We start from the raw sequence: 13908 nt of genomic DNA on the forward strand, positions 1-13908 counted from the left end.
CCCCAAGGCTCCAGCCTCTTTCTGGGCTCCGTAATTTTCTATTGATGAGGTTGCAGGGGAGGAAAATCCCTTCCTGCTGAGGTGGGGGGAAGGGTGGAGCGGGCTAAGTGTTCTTTTCTCCCTGCTCTGCCTTCCCAGCTCGCCTTCCTTTCCCTGTGGTCAAGGGACATGGATGCGGAAAGTGATGGTATTGCTGACGTCGCCATAGCGACGACCCTTGGGAGGCACACATTCCGGCTTTGTTATCCTGGGCCAGGACGAGGAGAAAGGGCCAGCTCTGAAGTACAAACAGATTGGGCCCGCCTCCCCCTGCCCTGCTTTAGATGCACCCGTGAACTTTGCTTTGCCGAAGACGCGAGGTGCACACAGTTTGGGGCAGGCAGATTCTGCCATCGATTACCTCTGTGCATACCCTCATGGAGTTTCCAAAAATGATAGGAAGCCTTTGGGGAAAATAACGGCCAGAGCCTGTCCCAGGGCCCAGAGTAGGCAGGAATGGGGGTAGGGGGACATGGCGAGCAAGTCCTGGGCTCTGGGGAGCAAAAGGCTAGGCTGGGAACCTGGCCCTGCTTCTCAGGCATGGTGTGGCCCTGGCCGCTCTTTCCCCGCCGGATCCCGCCTCCATTTGCTTGTCTGTGAAATGGACATGGTGATACTCGCTTCTGTGATGAGGGTTAATAGATGAAAGGGTTGTTAGAGCCCAAGTTCCCTACACCATGTGTTCTGGAAAAGCCAGAGAAAGGGGCTCCTAATTGCATTGCCACAGATCTTCCTGCCACATAAGCGCACCCCCACCCTATTTACAACCTTTCCGTGGCTCCCCTGGCCGCGGCTGCCGTCCCTGGAGCTCTCACCTGTGTCCGTAGCCTCACTGGCCCAAGAAGGGGAAGGTGGCTTGAGTGAACACCTGGGAGGCAGGGCCTCGACGAGCCACTGTTATACGGCGGGGAAACTCAGGCTCAGTGGGAAGTGATTGCCCAAGGTCACGCGGCAAGTGGCAGAATCTGAAATTGCGCCCAGTGTCCTGGCAGCGGAGCATCTGCCTCCTCATTGCCCCCTGCCCGGTCCTGGGCACAAGGAGACACTCGGTCCGAGTTTGCAGAACATAATTGGATTTGGATGGGTTAGATCGAATTAAATTCGACCTGGCGAGCAGCCTGGCCTGCCTGGCACCAAGCCCCTGAGGACCAGGATTTCTGGAAACGACTCTGAAATTCAATCTTATTTCCCCTGTAGGCACGGAGGTAAACAAGGCTTTCTGCTGAACTTGGCTCTGTGTCACTCCCCATATCAGCACAGGGAGCTAGGCCAGGGGAGGCCGCACGTGGCCCCGGGACAGCCATCTTGTTGTTCGACCCCCAAGAGCAGATGTGGTACAAAGCAGGAGCCATGGGCGGGCAGAGTTTGGGCTGGGGCCCTTGGGTTCTGCAGGCTCACAGAAACCCAATCTGTGCCCAGGCCTGGGCTTGGCCCCTGCTCTGAAGGAGCCTGAGGACTGGCATCATGGAGACTATGGGCTAGCCAGGCTGGCCAGAGGGGTCTGGCCCCCTCAGAGGAGCTGGGGTGGGGTGGAAGCAGAGCGGGTAGAGCCAAGGACCCTGAAGACCCTTCAGGGGCCATCCCCTGGAGCAGAAGTGCTTGGTGTCCAGCGCCTCATGTGCCTCGGTGCTCCCCTGCCAAACTCACGGACCCTTGGCAGGAGCCGTGCTGGCCGTGCTGCCTGTTCGCTCACTGTCCGCAGGACAGCCCTCCCAGAAGAGGGCAGAGGGAGTGCCACCTTCTCCGACCCTGGGATTGAGGCCAAGGGAGCCACAGCAGGCTCCAGGGCCCCATCCCCTGCCCAGGCCTGCACTGCCTCGGTCCCTGGGCCACCACAAGCTCATCTGCCAGGTGATGAGGAACTGACATGGTCATCCTAGAGCGGGCTGTGTTAGAGGAGAGGCAGGGCCCTGTCCCACCAGTGACTACAGGACTTCTCAGAGTCTTTAATGTATGCCGTGGGGTCCCTGAGGGGCTGTTTCATAGAACACCCAGCTGCGAATGCCGCAGAATGCTCTCACAGTTCTCTGAGGCGCGCGGAGGCTGGGCAACCTTTGTCTCTCTCCTCCTCTTCCTCCCTCCTTCTCTCCTACCTTTGCTCTCCTAGTATTTCTTTCAGGCCCTGTGCTGGGCACTAAGGACCCAGGCAAGGATAAAGAGGTCCCTTGAAGTTCCCCCACGGGGGTGGGAGAGGTGGCTTAGCATGGATTTGCCTGTAGCACCAGGTAGGCTGAGTCAGGAACCCGGACTGTGCCACACCATTACATAGTTCTCTCGTTTGAGTTTCACGGCAACCCCTGGAGGTAAAGGATATGACAGCCCATCTCGCAGCTAAGAAAACAGAGACCCGGGGCGCCTGGGTGGATCAGTGAGGTAAAGCCTCTGCCTTCGGCTCAGGTCATGATCTCAGGGTCCTGGGATCGAGCCCTGCTTCGGGCTCTCTGCTTAGCGAGGAGCCTGCTTCATCCTCATTCTGCCTGCCTCTCTGCCTACTTGTGACCTCTGTCTGTCAAATAAATAAATAAATCTTTTAAAGAAAGAAAGAAAAAGAAAAGAGAAGAAGGTCTGACCAGAGGCTCAGTCAGGTACAACACAGGTGGGTTCCAGCCCCTACCCCTCTTGGGATTGGCACACCCTTCCTCAGGGTTCCTTGATGGTGGTGAGCACTGGGACTGGCCACCTTCCAGGCTCGGCAGCTAGCCTTGCCCTGTGGAGGCCCTGCAGCAGGACGTAGCACCAACAGGACACCTTCCCTGCCCGCAGGAGCTTTCTGGCTGGTGGGAGAGGTGACGGCAGGTAGACGAGCACAGGGGGACAAACAGAGTGGACCCTGCCTCCCACCCCATCTGCACTTTGCCATTTGAAAGGGAGAGACAGAGAGCCAGGAGACTTGGTCTGCAGGGTCCGGTCTTGAGCTACACTAGAAGAACGGGGGCATCAGGCAGCCGGCGAGGGGAGTCCAGAGAAAGCACGTTTGTGGCAGAGACGCCTCTCAGTGCTGGCCAGTGGCATGGCTGTCGTAGGCTGGCCCATGGACCATCCCCTTGCTCTGCTGAGAGCCGGTTGTGTGTGGGGGCCAGGCCTGCCAGAGGCCGCTGTGGTGCCTGCAGCAGGTGGGGGGGCCGGCGAGGGTGCCGAGGGAGAGCGGGGTGCAGAGGACAAGCAGGTGAAGGGTGGGCGGGCCAGGCTTCTGGGGGGACCCTCGCGCTGTTCCCAAAGGCTAGTGGGGTGACGCAAGCAGAGTCACCTGATGGCTCTTTGGTGAGCTGAGGCTCCCCCCTTGTGCTCAGGGGCAGCTGCTACAAGGTCATAGGAGCTAGGGGTTATGTGCTTTGTTGAGGGGCTGCCCAGAGAGCTTCATGGAGGAAGAAGCATCTGCGCTGGCCTTGAACGTTAATAGGTTCGTAATTCTGAAGACAGTTAATAGTGGCAGCCGCCGCTTACCACCCTCTGCGCCAGGCTCCCCGTTCTGTTCACCCCAGGAAGAGTTTGCGGCCAGTCAGCCTACTGGGTCCCACACGCGTAGTGCGGGACCCCAGGGCGGGACAAGATGGCTGCGAGCCCAGCAGCCTGGGCTGGAGTCCTGCCGTCTGGCCTGAGACAGACACGCCCCATCTCGGGACCTCCTCTTCCCATCTGCAAGATGGATGGACAGGACTGCAAGGCTCCACCCAGCCCTGACAGCCTGTGGCTCTGCCCCGCCGTGACACTCATCTTCCCGCGGCCCGCAGCAGCCCGAGGGCCCCGGCGCCCAGGGGAAGGTAATGTGGCTTCTGTGTCTCCAGCCGCTGAGGAGCTGAATTACCAGCGCAGAGCAAACCCTAGTCCTCCGCCCCAGGCTGGGCAGCTGCGACCTTCTCTACGATGGTTGCCGACGTGAGGCTGACACCCTGATGGCCACCAGCTCGGAGGAGCTTCCTCCAGAAGCTGTGAGGCTGAGAGGGCTCCAGGCTCCGTGAGGCCGGCAGCTGGGGGCGGCCTGCTCCTTGTCAGCCTGTCTCCCAGCGTGGTGGCTGCGGGCGTGTGAGGGCCAGACCTGTGTCCCAGCCCCCTGTGGAGGGGGGCTTATTCCACTTCCCTCCCTTCACGGTGAGGACACGGAGGAGCCCGTCCCGGGCAGGACCTATCTGGACAGTGAGGACCGACAGGCTCAGAGCTCAGCCTGTCCTCAGGGGCTGGTCGGAGAGTCACAGGAAGACCAGGGAGGAGAAACATGGCCACCATGTCAGTGCTGTGAGCGAGGGGAGCACAGGCGTCCAGAAGGCCGTTGACTGGGCTGGGGGACCGAGGAAGGCTTCCTGGAGGAGGGACACGGTGGCATTTGGCCCTACAGAGCCTGCGCCTTCTGGAGTGCCACCACGGGTTGACCACTTCCTGTAGCGTCCAGGCTGCGGCAGGTGCAGCCAACTGAGACACCCCCTTAACCCAGTGGAGACAAGAAGTGACAAGAGCCTGGAGAATGAGGGGAGGGGGCACGTGGCTTGAGGCCCAGCCTCACGCCCAGGATTCACACAGCAGGGTCAGGAGTCAGCGCCCGTCCCCACTCCCTTCTCCTCTGCCAGGACTCTCCTCCTGGCTAGCTCTGCCTTGATTTGGAAAATGCAGTTTCTAATTTTAAAAAATTAATGTTAACATGTAATACATTTTTTAATTTCTATTGTTATAAATTATTAAATGTAAGCTTCCCCCGTTGAATTTCTGCTGTAGTAAACATGAGTAGCTATAGCCTGTCAACACCTGAACAGAAACTCTTCAGGCTCCTCTGTAATTGTCAGAAATGTAAAGGGGTCCCATAGCCCTCTTCACGGGAGACCTAGCGCTGGCCCTGCGCTCGGCTTTAGAAGGAGGTCCCTGTGCTCCGGAGCCTGGGGGTGGCGGGCGGGGAGAGCCTCAGTGAGTCAGGTGACCTCACTCCGTTCTCTCCGTAGAAGATGGGGGGCCTTGCCTGCCTCTCCCACTGACGTGGACACAATCAAGGCCCGAGGCCTACCCTCCCTGCTCCGGGTTTCCACTGCTTGCTTCTAGATCGACTTGGACTGGCACACTGGGTTACCCCCACCCCAAATTATCCTTTGTCAGCAAAACATCAACATCTTGGCTCATTATTAAAAGTCTAGATTCTCAGGAAGAAAGACTGCCTCATGACAAGTCCATGGTGTGGGAGAAAGCTGAGTGACTTCTAAAGTCTTAGGCTCTGTTTAGCATCCAACATTCAGGGCCACATCAGCTCCCCAGTGACAAATTTATGGTTAGTGATGATTAGCAGCGCTTCTCGTAAGTTGTGTTTCTTTGGCTGGGAATGGAAATTCAATCTCCCTTTCCTCATCACATATAAGCCTGAGCTTGAACAGGGCCCCTTGGGCCCTTCCCAGCTTAGGAGGAAAGCACAGATCTGTGTGAGTGGCATCGATCGCCTGGGCCAGCCACAGGGCGGCCCTGGGAGATCAAGGCGGGGCGGCGGCATGGGGGCGACGGGGGGGGGGGGGCAGTCAGGAAGCCCCGTGGGGGCGACAGGGGAGCAGTCAGGAAGCCCCGTGGAACTGGTGGGGTTTGAAGAGGCCCAGGATCTTGTCTGTGGAAGACCAGAGAGGCAGGGGCGTGGATGGGGCACTCCGGGGGCGTTCAGTGGGCAGTGCAGAATTGTGGGCGGTGGAGTTCGAGTCGTCCGTGGCGGGAGACAAGGCTGCCAAGAGGCAGGAACAACAAGTCCTTGTACATTTGTAGGCACTGGGGAGCCAGAAGGGCCACTTAAGCGTAGAGTGAAGGGGGACGCCGGACTTAGCCCACTGTTAACACAGCCATGATGATGGCCCGGGAGGCCACTTGGTGGCCACCACCTGCCGGCCGGCACCTCAGGTCAGCGAGTCTCTGAGCGAGCCTCTCTCCGGAGACCTGGTGAGAGGCTGCATATGTCTCCGTGGCCCAGGAGAGCCCCTCCACTGACAGTTTACCTGAGGAGGGGCTGCTCGGCCTAGCCAAGGTCCCCACGAGGAGCTGTGCTTCTCTGGCTCCACAGGAGAAGGCACCAGCCTTCTGCAGTCAGCGCCCCCATGGAAAGATCTGGTGTCAGAATACCCACCCTGCCTTGTCTGTGAGGCAGAGATGATCATGGCCACTTTATTAAAGAAGCGATTTTCTCTGAGACACACAACTAGTAAGAAGACCAGACTCCTACCCCAAGCTGCCTGACTTAAGCCTGTGACCTCAGAGAGCCATACTTTCCGTGTGAGGTTGGCTCTTGCCGGCCCACAAGGGCCCCCGGTGCCCCCTCCCCCACTGCACCTTCAGAGACCTCTCCCCGGAGTGGAGCACCCAGAAATGCCACACCAGCCCCAGACCGTCCCCACGCCACCCATCATTCCGCTGCCCGCTGTGTCTCCCACGCCGCCCTGCAAGGTGGGCACGTGCTGCTGTGGACTCCGGGAGAGGAGGGGGCGTCCCTCCACATGCACCAGAAGCTTCCAGTGAGGAGCCCTGGCACCGGAGCGCTCGCTCACTCAGCCGTTGGGTAGTTGGTCCCACTCTGCGTTGGTCCAGCGGTGTGATCTGGGGAAGGGGGAAATCCAGGTGAGCGCAGAGGTCAGCGCGCCCAGCACAGGGCAGGTTTCCCTCAGGACCATTTCTTTGTTCCACTTAAATTCAGACTTTTTAAAAAAATCCTCGTGGTAGCTGCTGGGGTGTATGTGTTCTTAAGTGTATGTCAGATCTCTGTTGTCCCACACCCATGCTTACAGCGGACAGGGTCAAGATGGAGCTGGTCCTGGCCCACGGGGCAGCCACCCTGGGGAAAGGAGGCTGCTGCGTGTCCCCGATTGTGGCTTCCTTCGCTCTGTCCGGGGCTGCCTCCTCTCGGACCGTTCATGGAAGTAAGGTCTCAGGGCGCCGTGTGGGCAGACAGCCGCTCTTCCTTTCATCTGCCTTTAGCCTCTTGATGGACTTGTGACCTATAACCTCTCACTTGACCCCTGATGACCTCATAAAATCTGGAAACTCCTCACAAATCACTAGGAAGATAAACATCAACTGGGGTCATCTGAAAGGGGTCTGAGCCACTCCAGGCAGATCAAGTCTCCTGGGATGGGGCATGGGAGGGTGGGCGTCCCAGGAACTAGGGGTGACTGGGTCCCACCCAGGGAGCCTCATTGTCCCTGTCATCCCAGAGCCCTCAGAGCACATTTCAGTATAATCCTCAGCATGCACTGAGTGGAGGCCAGGCCTCTGGAGACTCCATGTTCATGGTCCCCAGTGCCTGCCCTGGAAATCCGGGGCAGCCCAGCCCTGCACTGCACAAGGCCTCTGGGGCAGGAGCAAAACAGAGGTTTATAGCCTGAGGTGCCGGTCCAAGTCCTGGTGGTGCCTCTCAGAGCCCCATCGGCCTTTGGACAGGTGTCTTAACCCTGTGTTCCCACCTCTGAAGGGCGTGCTTGCCTTTATAGGGGCGAGGGGCCCAGAACGTGCCCAGAACTTTGCCGCTGCCTAGGGTTTGGCACCACAGTAGAGTTTCGGGGAGCCTGGGAGGAGACGAGACAAGAAAAAGCCGGCCTTGTGAGGGACACGGCTTCCGAGCCGGCCCAGAGAACAAGCTGGAAGGGCCGAAGCAAGGGCAAGAGGAACGGGGCCCCAGGTGACTCCGCCGCTGCAGCCAGAGGGCTAGACACTAGCAGGCAGTGGGGGCCCGGCCCTGGCACCCTGGGGCCTTCTCCCCCTTCTGAGGCCTCCCAGCCAGCAAGGAGGCCTGCTGCCGGCTGCCCTTTCAAGTGAGGCTTCACAGAACAAGGTATCTGAGGCTGGCAGACATTTTCCTTTAAAAAGAAACCTGCCAAACAGCAGGAACCCTGGGCTGAGATTTTGGAAATAGGGACACGTGTGCTTCTGGACCAGGAACAGGCTCCGTGGGGCATGGGATGTGCCGTGAAGCTGGAGGCCAGCAGCAGGTCGTGCAGGGCTCTGCATTTGGGAGTGAGGGTTCCATGGGTCCTGGGAGCCCTGCAGTGACCAGGGACAGAGAGAGATCCCCTCGGGCAGCTGAGGGGAGATGAGTGGCAAAGTAGTTCAGGGCACGGCTACGGGGCTGCTGAGGGACGAGCCCGGAGGTCCAGCAGACCAGGCTGGCAGCCTCCGACTTGTGCAGGGGCGCAGTGAGAGGTGGCCGTGCAGGATGGACAGGCCTCCCAGGGAACAAGATCCAGCCCGCCAGGGCCCATTAGCTTAGGGCTGCTGCCCACCCACTCAGTCCCCTGACCCGTCAGTGCCCGCCCTGGGCCCAGTCTGAAACCAAAGTCTCCGCCTGCCCGTGTGGGGCATGTGCCGTCCCTGGGCAGATGGAAAGGTGCCGCGTTTCCCGACACGCACCCGCCCTAATGAAGAAACGCTCTAAACCCCTGAGCCGGACCAGGTTCTGTGACCTGACCCAGGCAGGGACGCGTCTTCGTGGGCTCCCTGGAGGCCTTCACAGTGCTGTTCTCAGAGTGAGCCCTGGTTCGAGACCTGGGCCCGGTGTCGGTGGTTTCTCCCTGATTCCCCTCGTGGACGGCTAGGCGGTCACCCTGGCACGCGCTGGGGGGCGGGGGGACTAGCGAGAAGCAGCCGTGGAGCGCCGCGTCTGACGGCGACATTTCATAGGCCGCCTCTCTTCAGCCTAAAATGTTTTCTCTCTTCCCTCCCCCCGGCCCCTGCTCCTCCCCCATCTGTCTCTTCCCAGAGGGTATGAACTGCATGAACAAAGACCACGGCTGTGCCCACATCTGCCGGGAGACGCCCAAAGGTGGGGTGGCCTGTGACTGCAGGCCCGGCTTTGACCTTGCCCAAAACCAGAAGGACTGCACACGTAGGTAGATGGAGGCAAATGGGTCAGACATCCCCACGCGTCTCCTGCCATTGCTTTATGAGGGATGGGAGGGTGGGAGGGTCGGTCCAGTCTGCTGGACGTTGCCCAGGGAGGGCTCTCGGCACCTCGGGGCGGAAAGAAGAGCAGGGTCTCCAAAGAAGCGAGGGGAGGCAGGAGGGACAGGGGCTGTGGACTCCAGACACGGTGTTGTGCCCCCCGGCATACCACCACCAACGGCCCCAGCACAGGACCCTGCTCAAGAGCCCCACGGTGCTTGCTGTAACCCCAGCCCCAGAGCCCCACAGGCCCTGAGCCTGAGCTCTCCAGCGGGTATGGCGGGCTGTGCACAGAGGACTACAAGCCCGGGCTTCTTGGTGGACCAGGGCAGCCCTTGCTGGAACAGGGTGGGGAAGGAGGAGAGGAGCTAGACTGTGGGACCCGGGGGGTCCCAGCCTAGCCTGTGTTGACCTTAATTCCAGGATCAAAGATCAAGTCCGCCCCTGCAGGGCCCGCTGTAAATGGTGATGCCCTGTGAGATCTGGGTTGAATGAGGCCTCTGGCCAAAGGTGCCGTCCAAGATCAGGCTGGAGGTCCGGCTCAGGTGTTAGGCAGCCTCTTAATGTGGTCCCCCAGCTCCCCAGGAGCAGTGGGAGACGGCAAATGAAGTAGGACCAGGGCTGAACACACTCATAGTCCTCGAGAGCTTCAGACCCAGCTCCCAGCAGCTCTGTGGGGAGGGGTGGGGCGGCCTGTGCTCACTGGGCAGCTGGGCAGCCTGTGCTGGCACCGGGTTGGCTTGTGTGTACCAAGAGCTGAGAGAGACCGGTGTGAGCCCGGCCCGCATCTGGCCAGAGACAAGGACTTCATTCCAGGCCCACTTTCTGATACAGAGAAATGGAAACCCAGCTCCCAGTAGAGAAGCAGACCCAAACTTGCCCCGGAAATGGGAGACTGAGCTGCCCAGCTCTCACGAAGAAAAGGGCTTTGCTTTCCAGCCTTCGTTCTGTGGACAAGAAACAACTGACCCTCACTGGCTTGTCATTCTTAGTCTGACTGTCTTGGTTGTCATCAGCTTCCTCTGGCACAAGCTACACCTTTCCCAACCCATGTCCTCCTCAGTCAGCAAGGTCTTGGGGATCCACATGCACTAGACACTACCCCTGTCTCCACGGAGACCATGCTCCAGGCCCACTCACGATCTGTCCACTCCCCATGTGAAGATGCTCCCTTCTGGCCAGGTATATTCTGAGATGTGGGCGGCCTTCCTCTTTGTTCCTGAGCTTTCCAGTGGGATCACACAGATTAACATATACAAGGTCACCACGGGCAGGCGCCCAGCTCCAGCCCCGGGACTCCAGCCAGGCCCTCCCGTCCTCTACATCAGACGGTTCCTATTGCTACAGAGAAACCTGCTGCCCCTCGGCAGAACAGAAAGCGAAGAGCTCCAGCTTTCCTAGTCCTCTGGACAATGGCCAAGGCTTGTTAAAAGGCTCAGCCACAAGTAAAGAGCATTCCTTCACTCGGCAAGACTGGCCAGGCCCTGCACTGGGTGCTGGGGAGAGAGCCGTAGGCCACAGGCAGTGGCTGGAACTGACCGGTCCGTCTGGGATGAGCATGGCAAGGGGACGCTTTGCTCAGAGAACATCCCCCAAGGGACCAACCTGATCCGAGAGGTCAGGGATAAGGCAGTGCTGTGAGTGGCAAAGCCCCCACCACCCCCAACAGAGAAGAGCTAAGCCCTTGCCCTGAATGTTTGCTGGTGAAAGAAACAGCAGCCCCAGCCTCTCGGCTCGGGCGCTGGGTGTCGTCCAGCTGTGTGGAGAATCAGATACCAGCCTTGGGGCCAAGGAGCGGGCGAGCACCCTGCAGCCCTCCTGGGAAAGGCTGGCAATCCGGTCAGCTTTGGCCCCTGCTGTGCGGTCTGCATGCTGAGTTCATGTGATGTTACCTCTGAAGCTTTCTCTCTAGTCCTGGAAGCCAGTTTGAGTCTAGGAAATTCTAGATTTGGACTTGGGGTGGGGGCCAGGGCCTGGCCTAGCCAGCCTCTGTGGACCAGCGAGAACACAGGGCCCCTGCACCAAACTCCATCTCTCCAGAGTCCAGGACCCACTCCAGGGCTAGAGGGGGCTCTCTCCGTCCTTTCTTGGTCATCCAAGAGCCCACAGCATCCGTACTGTTACCATGTACAAGCTGTAGGCCCTAGGTGCTCACGAGCTCGGCCCTTGGGGTCCATGAGATGCACAAACCCCGGTGAGGGGTATGGACCCTAAGCATGGCCCTCCCTCCGGTTGCCTCAGACAGCTCTCCATCCTCCTTAGAGTCACCTGCAGGGCACGGCCCATGGCCGGGAGCTCAGAGCTCGGAAAGAACTGGCTGTGGTGTTCCACTCCTGCCTGGTCTGAAGCGGGGCTCTCCTCGGTCTGGAAGGGCTTGTGAGGTCCGGGCCAAGGCAGGGCTATTCCCGGGGCTCTGCCCTCACATGAGATCCCCGCCGGTCTATACCAGTGCTTCCCTGGGGCTCTTCCCAGGCAGGGAGACGAGCTGTTTCAGAGATGAGAGAATGTGACTGCAGGTCGCTGAGCTCCCGGGAAAACTGAGAGAAGAGATGCTCCTCTGGAGAAAGGGCCAGAGGGAGCTGGAGCAGTTCTGCGGGTCCTTGAAACGGCGTCCCGGAAGTCGGGCCCCTCCTGCTAACGGGACATTAGTTCCCCTTGGAAGAGGCAGCCCACTAGAGCCTCTCTCTGGTCGTGAGGACAGCGTCTGGGACACTGAGCAGAACCACTCTCTTCAAGTCCTCCTTAGCTGGCAGGGAGACGGCACGTGTCCAGGCTGACAGGGCCGCCACCATCAGGGATGGACGCCCCAGAGGCTGTGTGCTGTGCCCCTGGGGAGAGCACTGCCTGGGAGAGGCAGCTGCGGGACACAGTTCTGGAATGTGATCCGTCTCCGGGAGCTGCCACCCATGGCTTCCCTCTGGCACCAGCCCTGCCATGCATCAACCTGATGGAACAACATTAACCCCAACTGCCAAATCGGAACTTTTGGCTTGGTTGGTCTGAGATTGATTTTTGCATCTTTGAGCACCTTTAGGGTTGTCTTGTGAGCGGAATAAAGCAGGGCTGCTTTACAGAGATCTGGGATCCCCTTCGGCAATACTGCTTGTCTTAAAATATGGTAACAAGCAGTTTTGTTTTAAAGTAACTTGCATTTATCATTTTTCCTACTTCAGACTGGCTCCTTTCTGCTCAGCTCCCTTCCAGCCTCCCCAGGTTGCTGATGCTGGAGAACATGTCAGGGTTCTGGGCTGCAGGGCTCCATCCGGCTCCTCCAGGCCATAGACCCTGCAAACAGACTATGTAACACGTTTAAATAAAAGGTCATTTTCCAAAGTGCACGTGAGCTGACATTAATTTGCCCAGATTCCGTCTGTTCGGACATTGCCTTGGGAGGACCCAGCCTGTGAGGGGACAGGGGTTGAGATGGCTGCTGGGACTAGGACCGACTAGACTTCTGCAGGGACATCTTTCCACTGGCCCAAGTCCCGGGCAGAGGAGAGCAAGCTGGGCAAGAACTGAATGAGTGTCCTCGTCAGCAAGGGCCTGCCACCGCCCTCCCCCACCTTGTGGAGGATGCCTGCCATTAACAGACGGCTGTCCCATTGAGACAGTTTCTAAGTGTCTCTGGGACTGAGGAAGGAGAAAATGGTCTCTCCTGTCCCTTTCCTCACCTGACACCATCTGAGTCTGTCAGCTGGTGCCAGCCCTGTTGGAAGCCCACATGACCCAGGTCTGTCCCCATGTCATAGGTCCCATCAGGAGAGCGAGCCATGCCATTTGAGGCCCTGCGGGGGCTGCATTCTGGGGAAATGTGCGCCTGTATTCACGGATTGCCTTAAGCCATCACTTTGCTCCCCATCCCTTGAGAGAACCAACCAACACCGATGAACTAACCGTCTTTGTTGTCATTCCTTTTATACACACGTACGTACACTTTGGGCCTAACTAGTAACGTGTAACTACGGGAACGGAGGCTGCCAGCACAGCTGCGAGGACACGGACACGGGCCCCATGTGCGGCTGCCACCAGAAGTACGCCCTCCACTCAGACGGGCGGACGTGCATTGGTAAGTACACCCCTCTACCTCGTGCCACTCTGCCCCCACGCCAGGGTGCACCCTGTGGCCCTGACATTGGCCGGCACCCCAGCATCACCCCACCATGTCCCAGTTTCCAAGAAGGAAGCTTAAGGGAACAAGAACAGGAGGCACCCCACAGTACTGATGGGGCTGGCAGATGTCCCCAGGGGAAGCCTTCTGGAGAGACTTATCAAGGGCCACCCAGTCACCCGGGACCAAGCACCTCTGCTTTGTGTCACTGTGGGTTTTCTGTGGGTCCTCATCCTCAACGTGGGGGTGGTCTGTGGGGGGGGGGTGCCTCAGGAGGGCAGCTTCTGTTTTAAAGCATACGGGTTTCTTCCCTGATTTGGGAACACGTGGCACATTCATTTAACCTGCATATCAGCCCCATTAGCAACATGAGCTGACCGCCAGCCTGGAAAACCAGGAGGTTTTCTGAGAAAGCAGCTTTAAGTCTTCGCTGTCTTCACCAGGGGAGACTGGATGGAAGAATCCCAAGGGGTTCTGGGTGTTCTTAACTGCTTTCTGCTCCTGAGCTAATGGGGTTCTTGCCAGACTTCTTCTCCCAGCTGGAGTCTCTTTTCAGCGATGCCCCTTCTGTCACCTCCTGTCTCATGGAGTCTCAATTTGAGTTTGGTCACCTCCTTCCTCCTGGTCCATATTTGCAGGAGGAAGCTAGAATTTCCATGGTTTCCTCATGCCATAATCAGTAGTAGCGTCTTTCCCTGCTTATCTTTCAACTGAGAAAAAGAAGAATTTCAAAGTTGGTACCCATCCAACTTTGTTCATCCTCTTGCTTTCTTTCTCTTCAATGTCGGGCAACATTAGAAGCCCACAGGCAGTGACCATATGCATTCTTTTTAATGGGGAACCCCATCTCTCATTACTGACTCTGAAGATTTTTCTGG

General features: G+C 58.6%; 1 protein-coding gene across 2 annotated transcripts in view; it reads left to right on the forward strand.

Annotated features, from left to right (window-relative positions):
• Positions 1-13908, forward strand: part of SCUBE1 (signal peptide, CUB domain and EGF like domain containing 1) — a 131722-nt gene that overhangs the window by 67500 nt on the left and 50314 nt on the right. For both annotated transcript variants that reach the window (XM_082739858.1, XM_082739859.1), the window contains exons 5-6: positions 8741-8866; positions 12872-12988. In XM_082739858.1, coding sequence (XP_082595984.1) covers positions 8741-8866; positions 12872-12988 — 243 coding nt within the window. The remainder of the gene's footprint in view (positions 1-8740; positions 8867-12871; positions 12989-13908) is intronic.

Source organism: Mustela nivalis (genome assembly GCF_964662115.1).
Source record: "Mustela nivalis genome assembly, chromosome: 7".
NCBI classification, from domain to species: Eukaryota; Metazoa; Chordata; class Mammalia; order Carnivora; family Mustelidae; genus Mustela; species Mustela nivalis.